Source organism: Chrysemys picta, chromosome 12 (assembly GCF_011386835.1).
Source record: "Chrysemys picta bellii isolate R12L10 chromosome 12, ASM1138683v2, whole genome shotgun sequence".
Taxonomy (NCBI): domain Eukaryota; kingdom Metazoa; phylum Chordata; order Testudines; family Emydidae; genus Chrysemys; species Chrysemys picta.
In genome coordinates this window covers 55,316,818-55,333,746 of record NC_088802.1, presented here as the reverse complement: position 1 = coordinate 55,333,746, position 16,929 = coordinate 55,316,818, and the positions used below count along the sequence as shown (strand labels likewise).

Sequence of the window (16,929 nt, the reverse complement as noted above, 5' to 3'; positions counted from 1 at the left end):
AATTTTTAGTCCTACAGCCTGAGCCCCGCGAACCTGAGGCAATCGACCCAGACTCTGAGACTTGGTGCGGTGAGGTTTTTATTGCACCTTCTATTGACAGCAATGGACATCGAACCTGAATTGTGGCACCAGGTGTATTGACGGGGTGGGTTGCTTAGGGGGTTAAGGACTGTATTCATAGCATGAGTTAATTTCTTGCGGAAGTCACTGACCTCCGATTCAAGCCTCACCTGCAACACATCTGGGAGCAGTGCAAGTTTAAGCAAGCAATTAATCCATGGATCTGTAAACACCTTCTGGCTTAAAATGCTCTTTCTGCTTGTCTCTCTCGGTTAGTTCTAGCCACGGCTATGAAGTAAATACAGCATCAATGGCACATTCCTGTTAGGCAAAATTAACCCACCGGCCAGATGACTTGCTAGCTCCTGTCTCAAATGCAAAACTTTCAGCAGCCATGTTGCCCCTGGGATCAGAGTTACCCAAAGGTTATTTGAATGAGATCATACTTCCTAAATGTTCTCTTTTTACCTAAGCTGACCTAAACATAGGTAACAACTCCTCAGCCTAGGTTTATTGAAGTTCTCTGTACTGAAAAGCAGATGTGAAGTACTCACCAGCTAATTAGAATGAAGGTTATATAGGGGAGACTACACTTTTGTAATTGTACTAAAACTCGGTGAGGGAGTTATTCTGTTAACAGCGTGGAGCAGAAAGATCACTGAAGGGAAAAACTGGAAGTGTTTATCAGCATTCTTATCTCAAGCTTCCAGAAATAATTCTTGTGCTTGTTTAAAATGCTGCGTATTGAGTTTTTACTAATCTGTCCTAAGGCATCATTTATCCAGTGGCGTTTTGATAGTGGGGCCGCTGAGAGCCATTTAACAAAACTGTGAACCCTGTGTATGTTGGGAACCACTTGAAGCCCAGGGGTGCTGCCACACCCCCAGCACCCTGAGTTCTAGCACACATTCTTGTATCCACCTGAGATTGTTTACGAAGCCAATTTTAAAAGCCAATCTAAAGTGTATTGATATAATAAAACATGCAGAGAAGTCCTGTTTACTAGCTTATCCTGCTTGAAGACTTGATGAGCAAATGAACTTTTAATTTAAAGATTTTTAAATCACTTCTGAATATCTGCTTCCTTGCAACATATTTCTCAATTGCCAGCTGAAAGAGAAGGAATGGTAGACCAGTGGGCAAGGATATCTTTAGATGCAGGAAAACCCAAGGCACCAAGATTGGCAATTAGCTATTGCTTGCTCACGAATGTTGCCCGTATGGACAAGAGAACTAAAATCTTGCCACTGCTCCTTTATCTCCTCTGAGTCATCTAAGCACCTAGAGACTGCATGGTCCTTATTTTTGCAGGGATTCCCCCGCCTATGATGTACACCTCCAAGTTAGCTAAAATGAATTCTCCTCTTCTCCTCCTCCATCTGCATCTCTCAGCCATACGAGAGAGAGAGGGTGACTATTCACAGACGCTCCCTTAACTCAGCCTTTGATGTTCTTGACACAAAGTAGGAGAGATGTAGGTTAGTTCTGTTAGCGTGACTTGTTTTGGGTAAAGGGAAAGAAACCGGATCAATCTTTCAAGCACTTAATCTTTCTACAGTAGGAGTTTAGGAAGAGCTTATCTCTTTGGAAAAACCTTACAATGGTTTTTAAGCTTAAAAAGAGCTGTGAAAACTGCTGGATTGCTGGGTTTTTCTGGATTAAAATAAAAAGTTGGCATTGCCGAATTTGACCAAGTGGTGCTGATTTCTCTGTGCTGTGCTGCTCAGTGTGTTGGGGCTTCATGTCCTCAAAAGAAAAAAGCAAAAAAGAGCAAACTCTTTTGGGCCACTCTTAAAACTCTTTTCCCCCTTTTCTTTACGGTGGATTTGAAAGCATGATTTTTGGGCAGCATTAGCAAAACAGCTAAGCCCCTTTGCTGGCCCAGGATGCCCGAACTGCCGTAGGCTCAAGTGGACTCTTGCCATAAATGCTCACTGGAAAACTTGGGATAAATGTTGAAATCCAGCGAGCCCTGGGAGAAGGACAACGTACAGCACCCTGTGGAGAATCGCGTGTGGAGGAATGGAAATGTCTTGTTCCTCGGATAGCAGAGGTCTGGTGTGAGGATGTGGCTTGGCAATAGGAAGTGGCATAGCTTTTGATTTAGTATGTGGAGTGGAACCATGTAACACAACCCTACAGCAGTTTCATGCGGGCTGCATGTCAGGTGTAGTCATCCTGGGTCTGGGCCTTGTCCCCACCCAGAACTCTTCTACTCTTGTTTCTTGTGTTGGCTTAGCACAAGGGCTTGCCATGCTCAGGACTGGAGCTCCACCATCGTCTGTTTTCTCTTTTTCCTCTTCAGCTGATCTCGACTGACTTCCTGTATCTAAAGAGCAGCTGGTTTGAGGAGGAAACCTCTTGCCGGGGGTACAGAGGATGGAAAAACTTGCCAGCATTGGAAGTGAAGAATCCCCGCTTTATTGGCAGCTCTGAATTCTCTGCTGAACAGCTACTGATGTCACACAGACATCCAGTCTGGTTCCACAAATATCTGATCTCTCTGACAACTCTGCTTATTTCAACTAGAGAACCACTTGTTTCTTGGCAGAGGAATTGGCATTTGGCTCAGATGCTGCCAACTTTTGAGTTTTTTTGGGGTGTTTTATACCCTGGCTTAGCACTGTCTGTGTGGTTGTTGTCTTCTAAAACCAACCAACTTGGGGCTTTGAGGATGTACTTCTAGAGACTCTAGTAAGGTGGAGCCATGCTTCACTGAGCCAGTGTGTGTTGCAGATGAGTTTGTTTTGTAGTGAGAGAAGTTGCTGTTGCAAAAATATCCTGGCAGTTACAGAAAAGTCATTCTATTCCATAAAAAAAAAATCTAGGAGTCCTCAAGTTTTTTTTTTTTTTTTAAGTATCGTATCACTTAAACACAAGTGACTGTTTAGGGATTCAGAACTTATGCAGTGTTCTCTGTTCTCGTATTTAGAACTACAGGAAGTGTAATTGCTCTTCTGTGCCGTTTCTTGGTTTGCTGAATTACAGCCATTTTGTCCTGAAATTAAACTGAAGCTTAAGTCCGTGCCCCAGGAGGATAGGACTAGTGGCTGCTCTGTGAATAGGCTCAAAATGTGTTTGACTTCTTCCTGTTCCATTCCCTCCACCCCCACCCCCACTATCGCAGCCGTCCAAGACCCTCCAGCACATCCTTTCCACGTCTAACTAGGATGTGTCCAGGACTAGACAAATAAGACTCCTGAAGCTGTTTGGTTTCTGGCATACCGTGTGGCAGAGCAAGGCCATGATGAATCTAATCTTTGAAATGGCTTAAGAGTTGCCCGCTATGTCAGATTGGCTAATGGAATTGAGGCCAAACAAGTATCCCTCATCTCACCTGTGATTCTTCTGGCGAACTCCTGCTTTTATTCTCCCTTTCACAAAGGGAAAGATCAGTGGCTAATCCGGATCAGGCATTCAGACTTTGTTTTGCTGTTTATCTTGTATGTGGGAAGTTGTACGTTTTCTATCTCTGGGAAGAATAGGGATTTGAGGTGAGGCTTGATCAAGCAGACACAGACAGGCTTGCTCGCAGGACTCCGCTAAAGTGGATATGTCAGTGTTCACTTCCAAATGAGCCCAAAGCAGAGCTGGTAAAGCCCCTTCTCTCTGAACAGCTTGGATGCCAGGACCGAGCTAATCCTTGCCTGAGCGATCACCTGCCTGTCTGAATGTTCCAGCTGAAGTGTGAGCTCTCCTGTCATGCTTGCTTCCTTCACTAGAATGTTTAGTGGGTGAGGGAGGGACTCTGAAGATTAATGTAGCTAAGTGGCAGAAGCATCATATGATTTTCAATGGGAAAAGCTCTGCTTGCACGTTATGGTGTTGGCACCTACAAGCAACTCCTAGTGTGGCTAGTTGTTGACTTGTGTATTGATGATCTTCTGTCCTGGTTATCACTATTTAATATGTTGCATTAGCTGATTGCTCAATATCTGTCTGTCTCTTTAGTTTTGAAGCACAGTTGCTTTGGGTAACGAATCTTAAATCTGAGTCTAGTACAGTTGAGTCTGAAAACACTATCCGTTTCTGGGATCACTTTTATTGACTTGCTGAATATCAATGCTCCCCCTAAATCAGTGCTCCCCAAACTGTGGGGAGCACCCCCCAGGAGGACACAGAGAAATGTTCAGGGGGGCATGGCGGTGCAGGGGTCATGCTCCATGGAGGGTGGGGAGGAAGTGCCATCCAGCCCTGCTCTGGCCTCTGCTCCCAGCACCCCAGCCTCAGGCTGCAGACGGATTCCATTATGGGGGTGGGGGGGGAGCATGACAGAAAAAATGTGGGGACCACTGCCCTAAGTTGATTTCCCACCCCCCACACCCACCCCCAATGTTGGTTCAGCCAGGTAGGCTTCTGTGTGATTTGCAACATCAGAAAAGCAGAAATCAAAGAATTTATTTTGAAAGCTCTTTTTGTAGTTGTGCTAAATATTCTGACCTCTTCCCTGTAAAGCAACCAACAACCATACCATCCTAATGGGTTTGAAATTGAAGCTCAGATTTCAACAATACAGGTATCAAAACCTTTGAAGGTCTCAGCAGGTGGGCTGATAACTGGGGGAGAGGAGAATCCAAGAATGGGGTGGGAGGGGGATCCTTGAACAAAACTTGATAACAGTTTAAATCTCAGCCCTGAAGCTGAGGGGTAGGTAGTGTCTCCTGAGAAACTGACTGTAACCCAGTCCTCAGGACAGTGGGATACCAGGGGTAAGTCAACCCACTTAAGTCTTGCAGGAAAGGCTAAGTTTAAAAATATATAATATGCCTTTCATTATTTTAACCCTCTTCTCTGACTGCTGTGTTCCTATGGATAAATAATACTTGTTTTGAACAACTTACTCAATGTCGCTGCATTTACTACTGTCTGTAGCTCCTAGAAGAAACCCAGTTGGACCTGCTGAGGAAACAAGGGTGCTGTAACCTGGAGACCCAGTCTAAAAGTGGGGTGAACGGCAGGTTTTCACTCTGAAAGAAGTGCAGGTGCTGGGCCTGCCTCTTGGAAGGGTGCTCACAGAGAGACTGGCTAAGGGGTCAAAGGTACAACTCATCCTGGAACTGTGACAGTTGCCTGTTCTTAGAGACTTCACCCATCCTCTTTATATTGCATTGGCAAGAACAGTATAGGAGTACAACAGACTTCTTCCAGCCAGGGGACTTGCTAATGTTGCAAGGTTTTCATTCGTACTTAGGTTATTCCGGTCGCTCCGTGTGGGGGGACGGGAGGGGAGGGGACACAGGCAGCAGCAGCCTTATGTAAAGGGTAGGTTAAGTTACACTGATACGTGATTGGAGTAGAACTCCTGGGCCAGGTATCTAGTGCCTTCAGGTACATACGCATACTCTTCTCCTTTCTGAACACTTGAAATGCCATTGGGTCAAATAGCTTGTAGTTTTCATAAAGGTTTTGTAATTGAAGCCTCACTTTGATATTCCCATAAGGAGAAATAATTTTAGTTATAGGTCAGGCAATCCTAATTGATAAGGACTTTGCTGTAATGAGGCCACCAGCTTTTATATAAAGACCAATAAAAAGAATTATGTCAAAGCTCGGAGGAGGCGCTGAATAATTGACATGAAGTTTAAAACACTAAAAATGAATCCGGCTCGATTTCTTGAAGTGCTGAGTACAATCACCGGAGGGAGAATAAAAAGGGAGCCCAATTAAAATCTCTCCAGTGCAGGTTCCCAGCCTTTTGCTCATAGGTTGTGTTTCTCTGGCCTTATCTCATTGGTCAGACTTGTTTCTCTTCTGTACCTGTTCAAATTAGGGCTGGGAGATGAGGTTTAAATTTAATAAATATCAGCCGTTAGCTCCACCTAAAACTCTCTCCCCACCTCTTGTACTGAAGGTTTTTCTGAGTTCTTGCCGCTGCAGTTCCTAGTTATAGCCAGCTCCTGAAACAGCCAAACACACCATTGGGTGGAAGCACTGACCGGAAGCAAAGGGTCCTGGAAACCTCATGAGAGCCTGGTGTAAAACTTCCAGCCCAGTTCTCGATGTTCTGGGCCTCGGAGAAGCCCCTGACTCTCAGGCTGTTTCTGGTAGTGAGCCCGTGACTCCGTGCTAGAGGAACCGTGACCAATCAAGGTATTTGCTGCGCTTGTTTCAAGGTCTCTAATTGGTGAGTTGCTCGTAAAAGGCGGGACAGTGAGAGGAGGAACCGGCTCTACTCTACTCTCCTTTTTAGTCAGTTACCCAGCTGCTCCAGCCATAGACCACCAGTCTTTCATCACTAAGGTCTAGGCCTTAGCAAGCACAGGTCTTTGAGCTCTGCAGTGTAGTTTAGCAAAGCTGTAAGCCACTGTTAAACACTTCCAGCACTGAGTGATTTTTTTTTTTCCCCTCTGAGCTGAGATGCCCCAAATTAGTCTCCTGGAAACTGCCCTTACAGTTCATTTCTGCTCAGGTTTGGGATAACTTTGAAATGTGTCCTTCAGTAGAAAAATGGCTCTGCATGCTGCTAGTTCACAAAGACCGATCCTAGATGTTCTCTATTGTGGAGTTGTTTTAAGTGGCTGATCTCAAAACGCCCACATAGTCAGCTGAAGAGAGCAACTGGTTTCTGTTCTTTGCATTTTATTTAATGTCATTTGTGCGTGGCACTTTACAGAGAAGTAAGAAAACGAGGTTTCTACCCTGAAGAACAGTCCTGTGAGAGGAAATGTAATGAGAAAAGACCCTAGATCATGGAGGAATGAAACAGGAGGCCTGACTTTTAGCAATGATCGATTTATTAGCTTTGTGTGTTAGAATTGCCTGTGCACATTTCCCATTGGATACGCTTCAGCTAGTGCAATAACCAGCCACACATCTCTGCTCACTCTGCAGAGTGTTTCATGCAGAGAGAATGTCAGTCGTGTCTTACCTTGGGGTGGGTCTGTTGGGCCTTTACAGCAGATGAACAGTTTGTTTAACAAGAGATTTGTGAACTGAAATGGGGACGTAAGTGGCTGGGAACCTGACTCTGAGCACACTGAGATAGAACAGAACAAGGGGAAGGGAATCCTCAGGGGGGTGGCAAGGCGCTGGCCGGGGTGTGAAGGAAGAGATGGGCAGAGCGCAGACTAGTAAGATGGTGCCTCGGTGGTGGTAGTGGCGAAGTGGGCTTGACAAACCGGAAGTGTGACCAGTACCTCTTGTTGTCCCACTGGGCACAGGTTCAGGGCATCGTGCGACGCAAGGAGGTAATAAGGCAGTGTGCATTACGTCCTGAGTAAAAATAAATGGGCTGTTCCTTAGAGAGGGAAGATGGCTGAGTGATTGGGGCACTGGCCTAGGACTTGGGAAACTGGGAGTAGGTTCCCTGCTCTGCCTGAGATCGCCTGTTCTGAGACACCTTGGACAAAGTCCCTTAGCACCTCTCTGACTCTCTTCCCATCTGGACAATGGGAAAACAGCCTTGCCCTGCATCACAGGATAAATACATGAAGATTGTGAAGGGCTTTGAGATCTACTGATGTGAAGCCCCTTCGTCTCAGTCTTGTTTTGTTCCTGTTACCTAGCCTCCCAAGATGCAGTGGGTGCTTCATGGTCCCTGCCTGAAAACGCTTACAACCTAAATGCCAGTTGGGGGGTCACCTGCAGTAGGCTGGTGAGGGGGGAATTATCAGAGAGAACATGGCTAGCTCAGTGCAGGGATTCACTCTGGCATCACTTCTAGAGGACAAGTGTGGAAGAGAGGCGTTTTGGGGGCATGTCAATGAAGCGACGACGCAGTGAATCCGAATGGGGGGTTGCACCCAGTGCAGAGGGGTGGCAGGAAGAGGCCGAAGTCTCTGCAGGTTAACTTGCATTAGCATAGTCGTTTTGAATGCTCTTTGGTGAATAAAGGCATTTAGGAATAATCCCCAAATACTGTGATATTTGCAGTCTGTCTCAAATGCACAAATGGGGGAAAACTGTCAGTTAAGTTGAATATTATTGCAGAATTCAGTGAGTAAAATTACGGCTATTCTTTTCCATCTCCATTGCTGAGACCCACCTGAATAGGGGGTCAGTGCTGTGTATCTCGCAACTACTTATCCCAGTCTCCTCCCAAAGAGTGGGGGGCTGACTACTAAGGGAGTACTGTGCCAAGAGCATTCTGAGGGGATTTCCCCTTACAGATTTAAGTGTGCTAATGTGGTAGGACAGTGTTTATGAAATAAGGTGTTTGCATATTCATAGGTCCATGTTCAGAACCTCATGGCTTTCTGGAGTTGGGGTTCTGAAACTGGGGGTTGGGACCACTCAGGGGGTCATGAGGTTATTTCATGGGGGGTCACGAGCTGTCAGCCTCCCCCCAAACCCTACTTTGCCTCCAGCATTTATAATGGTGTTAAATGTCCAAAAAAGTGGTTTTTTTTTGTTTTGTTTTGTTTTTTAATTTATAAAGGGGGGGGGCGGGGAGAGAGATTGCACTCAGAGGCTTGCTAGGTGAAAGGGGTCACCAGTACAAAAGTTTGAGAGTGACTGACTGTTCTAGAGGGATTGTTTCTTTGCAAAAGAAAATGAAATGTGGTGTGGCTTCCATGGAAACCCACTTGCAGGCGTTCTCCAATCCAGGAGGAAGGTTGATTTGCTTACCATACAAAGGAGAGGGTTAAGAGCATCTTTGGCTCATTTCACAGCCTGAGGTCTGCTAGCTGCTTGTGTGTCTTGGAGAGAGATGTTAGTATCTCCAGATCATTCTTCAAAACAAAACATACAAGCCCCCTAAAATGTCATATGTTAAAATAATGATGGACTCACCAGCATGCTAGTAGATATGCGGGAACTCTGCATGTATAATTGAGTGCCAAAACCTTTCTCTGAAGTCTTGACTTCAGTGGAGCTACACATGCGCTTTAGTGGCTTGCGGCCAGTGTGCGGGAGAGACTTTCAGGACTGAGCCTCAAATGCAGATCTGTTACTGACTAGCTGAGTGCGCTCTCTTCTCATTCAAAAGGCAGCAACTCCAGTAAGTAGCCTGTTGCCCCTTGTCACTCAGCTGATGCATTGGTTATACTGGAGGGTAGGGATAGGATACAGAGGGGACCTAGACAAATTAGAGGATTGGGCCAAAAGAAATCTGCACTTGTTCTTGTTGAACCTCATCAGAGTCCTGCACTTGTGACGGAAGAATCCCATGCACTGCTACAGACTAGGGACCAAGTGGCTAGGCAGCAGTTCTGCAGAAAAGGACCTAGGAGTTAGTGGACAAGAAGCTGGATCTGAGTCAGTGTGCCCTTGTTGCCAAGAAGGCTAACGGCATTTTGGGGTGTATTAGTAGGAGCACTGCTAGCAGATCAAGGGACATGATCATTCCCCTCTATTCAGCATTGGTGAGGCCTCATCTGGAGTTCTGTGTCTAGTTTGGGGTCCCCCACTACAGAAAGAATGTGGACAAATTGGAGAGAGTCCAGTGAAGGGCAACAAAAATGATTAGGAGGCTGATGGGTCTCACTAACAGGAAGCTTTCCCTGGTAATCAGCCTTGCTTTTCAGTTTCTGAATTTTTATCTCATTACTTCTAATTATTCCCCTTTGTGCCACCTTTAAATAAATCCTCTGCTTTTGGAGCTCACGCTTTTCAAAACCTCGTAGGTGGTTTCCATGTTCTCACATCATGGTAGTCCCTTAGCTCTCTGAATCCTTCCAATTCCTTCATCTATCACTCCGATCTCCCTGCTTGGTCTTTAGAGTCTGTTTCCAAAAAACGAGTGTTCCGGGTATGTTCCCACCAGAGCTATAGATTGACTGTTCCCTCCCTACTCATGATGGGATGCATTTGTGTATGCAGCCCAGAATTGCATTAGCCATTTCTGCTGCCACAGCCCATTGTAAACCCGTCAGTCTAGCAGTCTCCTGCGGTGTTACTGGCTTCCCTCTGCTGAGGAGTGGTGGTTGTTTTCCCCAAGATGTATCCGGGCTTGTCTACACTGGCAACGTACAGCGCCGCAACTTTCTCTCTCTGGGGTGTGAAAAAACATCCCCCTGGAGCACAGCAAGTTTCAGGGCTGTAAAGCGCCAATGTAAACAGTGCCCCAGTGCTGGGAGCTATGCCTCTTGTGGAGGTGGGTTTTTAGAGCACGATCTCCCAGCGCTCTGCCGTGACTACACGAGCCACGTTAAAGAGCTGCTAGTGTAGACTAGCCCTTAGCTTGTGATTTTTTTTTTCCAAGCCAAATTGTTTTGTTTGCCAGGTCCCCTTTAGTCCTCATGGGCGTTTGCAACTCCTCCCAACTTCCATCCCTGGGAGATTTCATTAACGTGGTTCACACTCTCTCCTTTCAGTCATTTATTAAAGAGGGACCCTGATGTGGATTCCTGCAGTACAACTCAATACATTGCTGATTAGCGTTGCCCTTGGTTTTCACTCTTAGCTAGTTTTTCATGGAATTGTTTCTATCCAACATCATTTGAATTAATTTACGCAGTAACAATACATGATGATTGAATGCTTTAGTGAAATCCAAATATGACATCTGCTATTTTGCCTGCACTGACTATAAATTGATCACTCTCTGCTCGGAATTAGTGTTTGTCTCAAGGATTTTTTTGATCCTTCTTAACATTTATATTTTTATATACCTCTAGCCTTAATTTGTTAACTTTTGTGCCAGCATCTGGGATGAATTTATTGGTCTAAAATCTTGCAATCTCCAGTCGTCTTGTGTTAGTGATGATGGTTGCTTCCAGCCTGCACCGCTGTGTTTTTTTTCTTCCTCTGTTACATAATCTCCCACCAGGATATATTTGTCCTTATTCCTCCTAGGTATGAGCTGCTTACAGGGAGGGGAAAACCTGGTCCGTCAACTCAGAGCACCACACAAGAGTTAATTGTTTGTTATAAATATTCAGTAAGCTCTACTGAGGGTACTTCTCTTGATTTGCTAAACAGACTTTGCTTGTGTTTCTAGCAGAATCTCTTACAGGTGTTGTCTTGTAACAGATTCCAGCAGCCCAAGAGTTAAAGCTGTAGGCTGGAAGAATGGCTGCTGTTCCGGGAATGATTCACGTGGGCAGTGCCTCCTTTTTAGGGCAGCCTCCTGTGCTCTCTGCATAGATGATGGCTTTCACCTTGCTGGCTTGGCTGTGAGTGCCTCCCTCCCCCACCTGGAGAACAATGGAGGCAGTTTGCAGTGCTTTAAGTGGAGAGAGCTCCTAGGCTAATTGGGATTAGTCACCAATTTTCAGGGATAATTCTGTGTCTTGTGAGGCTGTCCAGTTTTTGTGACTTGCAAGGTTTTACTCTTCCTTATTTCCCTTCCCTCCCTCACCCTGGGAGCAAAGCTCAGGGTGACCAGACAGCAAGTATGAAAAATCGGGGTGGGGGTTGGGGGATAATAGGTGCCTATATAAGACAAAACCCCAAATATTGGGACTGTCCCTATGAAATCAGGACATCTGGTCACCCTAGCAAAGCTGCAGCTTCCTTCAACACAAGTTCTGGTCTCCATGACTCCAGGCCTTAAGTGAAAGCTATTTTAAAACAGAATTCCTCTCCCATCTAATATTCTTTGCTCCCTTGGTGCAGCGATGAAGTGCTCACATTGCTAATTAGGTCATCTTTGTTCCTTGTGCATATTTTAGCTGGTGCCTATACCGGAATGAGGGGAAAGTTATTTGAAGGCTCTCTATCAACCTAGAAACCCAGAAACACTTTCCTGAGTTGTCAGTCCGTAGTGTTTTTTGAGGTAGTGGGACGTTACTCTATTACAGAGGGTTTCTGTGCCCCTTCTCTCCCTAAATTCCTCCCCTGATGCCCAGGCAGCCCCTGCAGGGTTTGTGAAGCACCGCAATCATTCACAAAGACTTGAGATTGTGTCTTGGAGGTTGCCCTCTGAGCCCATTCATGGGGAGAACAAATAGTGGGTGTTTGATCTTCTGGCATGCCCCATGAAACACCTCCTGCACTAAGCCAATACAATGGTAAGATGCTTCCTTTTTTCCCCTCCCTTTATCCACTCATATGATGCTAAAAGGCAACAGAGGGTCCCTGTGGCACCTTTAAGACTAACAGCCTTAAAGGTGCCACAGGACCCTCTGTTGCTTTTTACAGATTCAGACTAACACGGCTACCCCTCTGATACTTGACACCATATGATGCTGACAGCCTTTTCCGATCAATTGGAGCCTACCTGCTGCATTCTGCAAACGCATTGGGTGAGCTTGTTTCATAGTGTGCACAGAACACTGTTATGTAGGTTTCAAAACACACGGGCTGGCTAGAGTAGTGGGGAAGACTGGGAATTGTTTTTGAAGTGTGTGGTGTTTTTTTAATGCAGTTTCTGGGTGCAGAACAGGTTTGGTTTTTTTCCTTCCTTTTCACTGCTGTCTGCTTGGTGCCTGTGGGGGAGATCCAGGTCAAACTAGCCAGAAGACTCTCCTGTGTGCAAAAAGCAGGATTCCCCAAGGATTTGGTCTTGAGGAGGCATGATCAGAACACAGGACTGAGAGCCAGGATTTCCGAATGCTAATCCCAGCTCTGACATGGGCTTGCTCTGTGGATTTGGGCAAGTCACTTAATCTTGGTGTCTGTTTTTTATTTCCCCTGCATTTCATCCCATTTTTGTTCTGAGAGCAGATACCTAAAACTACTGTGACTTGCTCCATATTCAGTGAGAAAGAGGCAGAAAATGGTGGGGGGGGTGGAAAAATTCCATATTTGGTTCTCTTCCAGGGGAACTTTGTCCACAACCTCATTTAATTTGGGCTAGACTGTAAAGCTGGTCATGACAAGTCGGAGATCGCCTTCCCTGCAAGGCGGAAATGGAGCATATGTAGTATTGAACCCTCCCTTTACATGGAACATTTATTTCACAAAAATGATGAGGGGTATGGAATGACTTCCGTATGAGGAGAGAGTAATAAGACGGGGACTTCAGCTTGGAAAAGAGACGACTGAGGGAGGATATGACAGAGGTCTATAAAATCATGACAGGTCTGGAGAAAGTAAATAAGGAAGTGTTATTTACTCCTTCTCATAACATAAGAACTAAGTCACCAAATGAAATGAATAGGCAGCAGGCTTAAAACAAAAGGAAGTATTTTTCACACAGTGCACAGTTAACCTGTGGAACTCCTTGCCAGAGGATATTGTGAAGGCCAAGAGTATAACAGGGTTCAAAAAAGAACCAGCCCAGTTCATGGAGAATCGGTCCATCAATGGCTGTTAGCCAGGATGGGCAGGGAGGGTGTCTAGCCTCTGTTCACCAGGAGCAGGGAATGGGCGACGGGATGGATCACTTGATTCCCTGTGCTGTTCATTCTCTCTGGGGTACCTGGCATTGGCCACTGTCAGAGGACAGGACACTGGGCTAGATGGACCTTTGGTCTGACCCAGTCTGGCCGTTCTTATGTCGCTCAAAGTTACAAGTATGCAGTGGTGTTATAGCCATGTCAGTCCCAGCATAGTGGAGAGACAAGGTGCGGATGATAATATCACTTCAGTTGGGGAGAGAGACCAGAACTTACCCAGAGTTCTTCTTCAGGTCTGGGTGTTCACTGGCCACTCACCTTGAGTGGCCCCTTGCAATGTGTTAACTACTTATGCTAATTAATCTGTTCCCTCTTGGATTTAGCTGGGACACCCTGAGGGCTTGTGTACATTTAATGCTTCAGTGGCGCAGCTGCCCTGTTACCTATACTGATGGGATTGGTTCTCTGGTTGGCATAAGTATCCACCTCCCTGAGAGGTGGTAGCTAGATGGACGGGAGAATTGTCCCATTGCCCTAGCACTGTCTACACCAGGGATTAGGTCGGTTTAACTGCGTTACTCAGGGGTGTGGATTTTCCTAGTGTAGACCAGGCCTGAGTACCTTTCCCAGACCCGAAGAAGAGCTCTGTGCAAAGCTCAAAAGCTTGTCTGTCTCTCTCTCACCAGCAGCAGTGGGCCCCAGAAAAGAGATTACCTCCCCCACCTTCTCTCTCAAGCTACAAGTGCTCTTCAGAAGGGGAGAAGTGTTTCTCTTGGATGTGATTTGAAAGATACGAGGCTGAGGACGCGTAGATGTGGCGCAATGCTTTGTAAGGCTGATGCTCTATCGCTTGAAGTGTAGAGAAGCATTCTGAAGGACAAAGGAATCCTGAAACGGGGCATTGGCACAAACGGCCTGAGAAGCGAATAGCAGGTTCATAAATGTGTTGGTAGCTGCTGAGGAGAAGGTGAAGGAATTCAGAACCTCTCCAGTCTAGCTGGTCTGTTTTTTGAATTCAGCCCGAATTGACAGATGGTCACACTGCTTGGGGTCCTGTGGAAAGAGAATTTGTGGCCTGAGCCCAGCTGGTAACCGACTGAGGCGTCTGTCTCAGAATCCTCCATAACAATTGTTACTAAGAAGCACCCCCGTTGGGCTTGCTGGGGATGGAAGCCATCCGTGGGCGTGGCTTGTGCAACTCTTCTCGGGTCCCAGAGGTCATCCCGCTTGTTTTGATCAGGAAGCTTCAGTTGCCCTTGCTGAGCCCACGGATGTTTTGGGCAGGTGGAGGTTGCTATTGTCTTGGTGGCTTCTTCCCCCAGCACAAAACTCACCCAGTTAGAGAGGAACTGGTGAAGGTGAAAGACCGAGCTATACGTGGTGCTGGGCCAGAGTGGGCCTGGCTGATTTTTGTGTCGCTTGCGTGCAGTTCACGTGCAGAAGCTACGGACCTGAGGGCTAAGTAGCAAAAGCAAAATGGGATGATTGCAGAATAGTCTGATTTGCTGAAGGTTTGTGTGTGTGTTTGATGCAAATGCGAATAGAGGGGTGAGTATTGGCATCTGTCTTTCCATAGGGAACCCTGCGCAAGGCCTACTGACTCAGCTGCCCTACTGCTGATCTTCTGAGGTACGGGGCAGTAGAGTTCAGTGAGCTCTTGCCAGTAGTCTATCTAGTGACAGATCGGCTGGCCAGGCAGCATGCGTTACGGGAGCCGTTCAGGGCAGATTATGGAGTCTGCGCTTGGACATTGCTGGAGAAAGAGGTGGCCAGAAATGATTTTGTGCTCATGGGTTTCATTTAGTTTTTCAATGCATTTTCTAGATCGGCCCCAGAGAAAGGGGATGCCAGATTCCTGCCTCTGGGGCTGCGGTGAGCACAAGAGGGATTTGGGGAGGGGGCAGGTGAGGCATAAGGGGAAGGGAACAGCTCTTGTCTTGCTCACCAGCCTCTCCCCGGTCTCTCTTCTGTAGCTTCTTGTGTTGATCACTCTGAGGGTGTGTGTGTGTGTGATAACAATACTGCCCATGGTTTGCTTGGAAGGAGAGCGCTCTCGGATGCTGTTGCAAATGGAAGTGTCATGATTCCGATCAGCATAAAGCCAGCAGGGTTTAAGCAGCAGAGGCAGTGTGTACGGTCTGAGAGCATTAGCTCTACCCAGGTGTGGGTGTTTGAGAGGGCAGCTGCAAGGCAGTTCGGCTCTGCCGTCCCCCCAGCCACCCACACGACTTTCGAAGCCCACGTTCTGAGTCAGTAACTTTGTGTGGGGGAGTTCGGATGAGTAAAGGATGGTTGGGAGGGATGCGTGCGCACGCACACACGTGGATGTGCACACAAACGCCCCACGTGCGCACACACCCCCACCCCCACGTGTGTGTGTGTGTGTGTGTGTGCATGCATATAAATGTTCTGTGCTTGCAGGCAAATTTTAAATCCAAACAAAATTGTAAGAGTTGTGTGTGGAGTATTTCAATAATGTTCTCTCTAGTGGGAGAAGCGAAGAGACGTACAGGTTAATGCTGCATTTATTTCTTGGAGCAAATATCCAGGCATGGCAATGCACAGGATTTGTACCCAAAAGAACTTCTGTCTTGTTGTGGGTTTGCAGGTGACATTTTTCAAACGTCCATTGAGGCGCAGGTAATCACGCAGTGCTGGGTGTGCAGAGATTAACCACGTGCCCCTTCCAATCAGGGGCGGCTCCAGGCACCAGCGTACCAAGCGCGTGCCTGGGGCGGCAAGCCGCGGGGGGTGGCCTGCCAGTCGCCGTGAGGGCGGGAGTCAGGCTGCCTTTGGCGGTATGCCTGTGGGAGGGCCCGCTGCTTCGGCAGCAATTCAGCGGCGAGTATGCCGAAGGCGCGGGACCGGCAGACCTCCTGCAGGCGTGCCGCCAAAAGCCGCCTGACTGCCATGCTTGGGGGGGCAAAATACATAGAGCCGCCCCTGCTTCCAATAACCTGCTCGCTTGTCTTCTTTCCCTAGTACATCGATGCGATCAGCAACAAACAAGGTGAGCTAGAAAACCACGTCTCTGATGGCTATAAGACAGCGCTCACAGAGGAGAGGAGACGGTTCTGCTTCCTGGTAGAGAAGCAGTGTGCTGTGGCTAAGAACACCATCTCCTACCACGCCAAGGTGAGCAACCACCATGTTAATCAGCCTGTGAAGCCGCCTCTGGATAGGAGACCCTCCAAAGAGGTCCAAGTGCTCCCATCAGTATGGGCAGTGATCACACGAGGGCTGTCAAATGGTTTTGGTTGGGTGCTCTGTGATGGCTGCCCTTTGACTGGTGCTGGGTTGGAACCAGGGACCTTCAAACAGACTGGGTGAATCTCTACAGTTTATGCTAATGACAGACAAGTCCCCTGTGGTTCGGGCAGACGGGACAGGAATGCACGCTGATCAGGGTACTGCACGTGTGCCTGTATGTGTCTTTTTTTTTTTTTTTTTTTTTTTTTTTCCTGGGCTGTGTAAGCCACAATCTCATCTCTGTGAGGTGGTGATGCTTTTAGTTTTCAGCCACTCCTTGCAGATTGTGCCCTGGGAGGCAGGTGTTTTGCCCAAAGATCTACGGGATGGCAGGGCAGATGCCGTTTATCTGCAGGGCCCTGTGGGTGCTGCTTTTCTGGGCTACTGAAGGAGGCCTCCACTTCATAGCTCTCCTGGAGAGGCTGCCAAAGACCAGCTCTCACCCAGCCAGAGGAAG

At 47.1% G+C, this 16,929-nt stretch overlaps 1 protein-coding gene across 6 annotated transcripts in view; it reads left to right on the top strand.

Annotated features, from left to right (window-relative positions):
• The window catches only part of BAIAP2 (BAR/IMD domain containing adaptor protein 2), an 83,557-nt gene that overhangs the window by 44,761 nt on the left and 21,867 nt on the right, over positions 1 to 16,929 (top strand). For all 6 annotated transcript variants that reach the window (XR_010591936.1, XM_065563762.1, XM_065563765.1 and 3 more), the window contains exon 7: positions 16,206 to 16,358. Coding sequence is in view for 5 of the 6 variants with exons in the window: in XM_065563762.1 (XP_065419834.1) it covers positions 16,206 to 16,358 (153 nt within the window). In the remaining variant the exon portion in view is untranslated. The remainder of the gene's footprint in view (positions 1 to 16,205; positions 16,359 to 16,929) is intronic.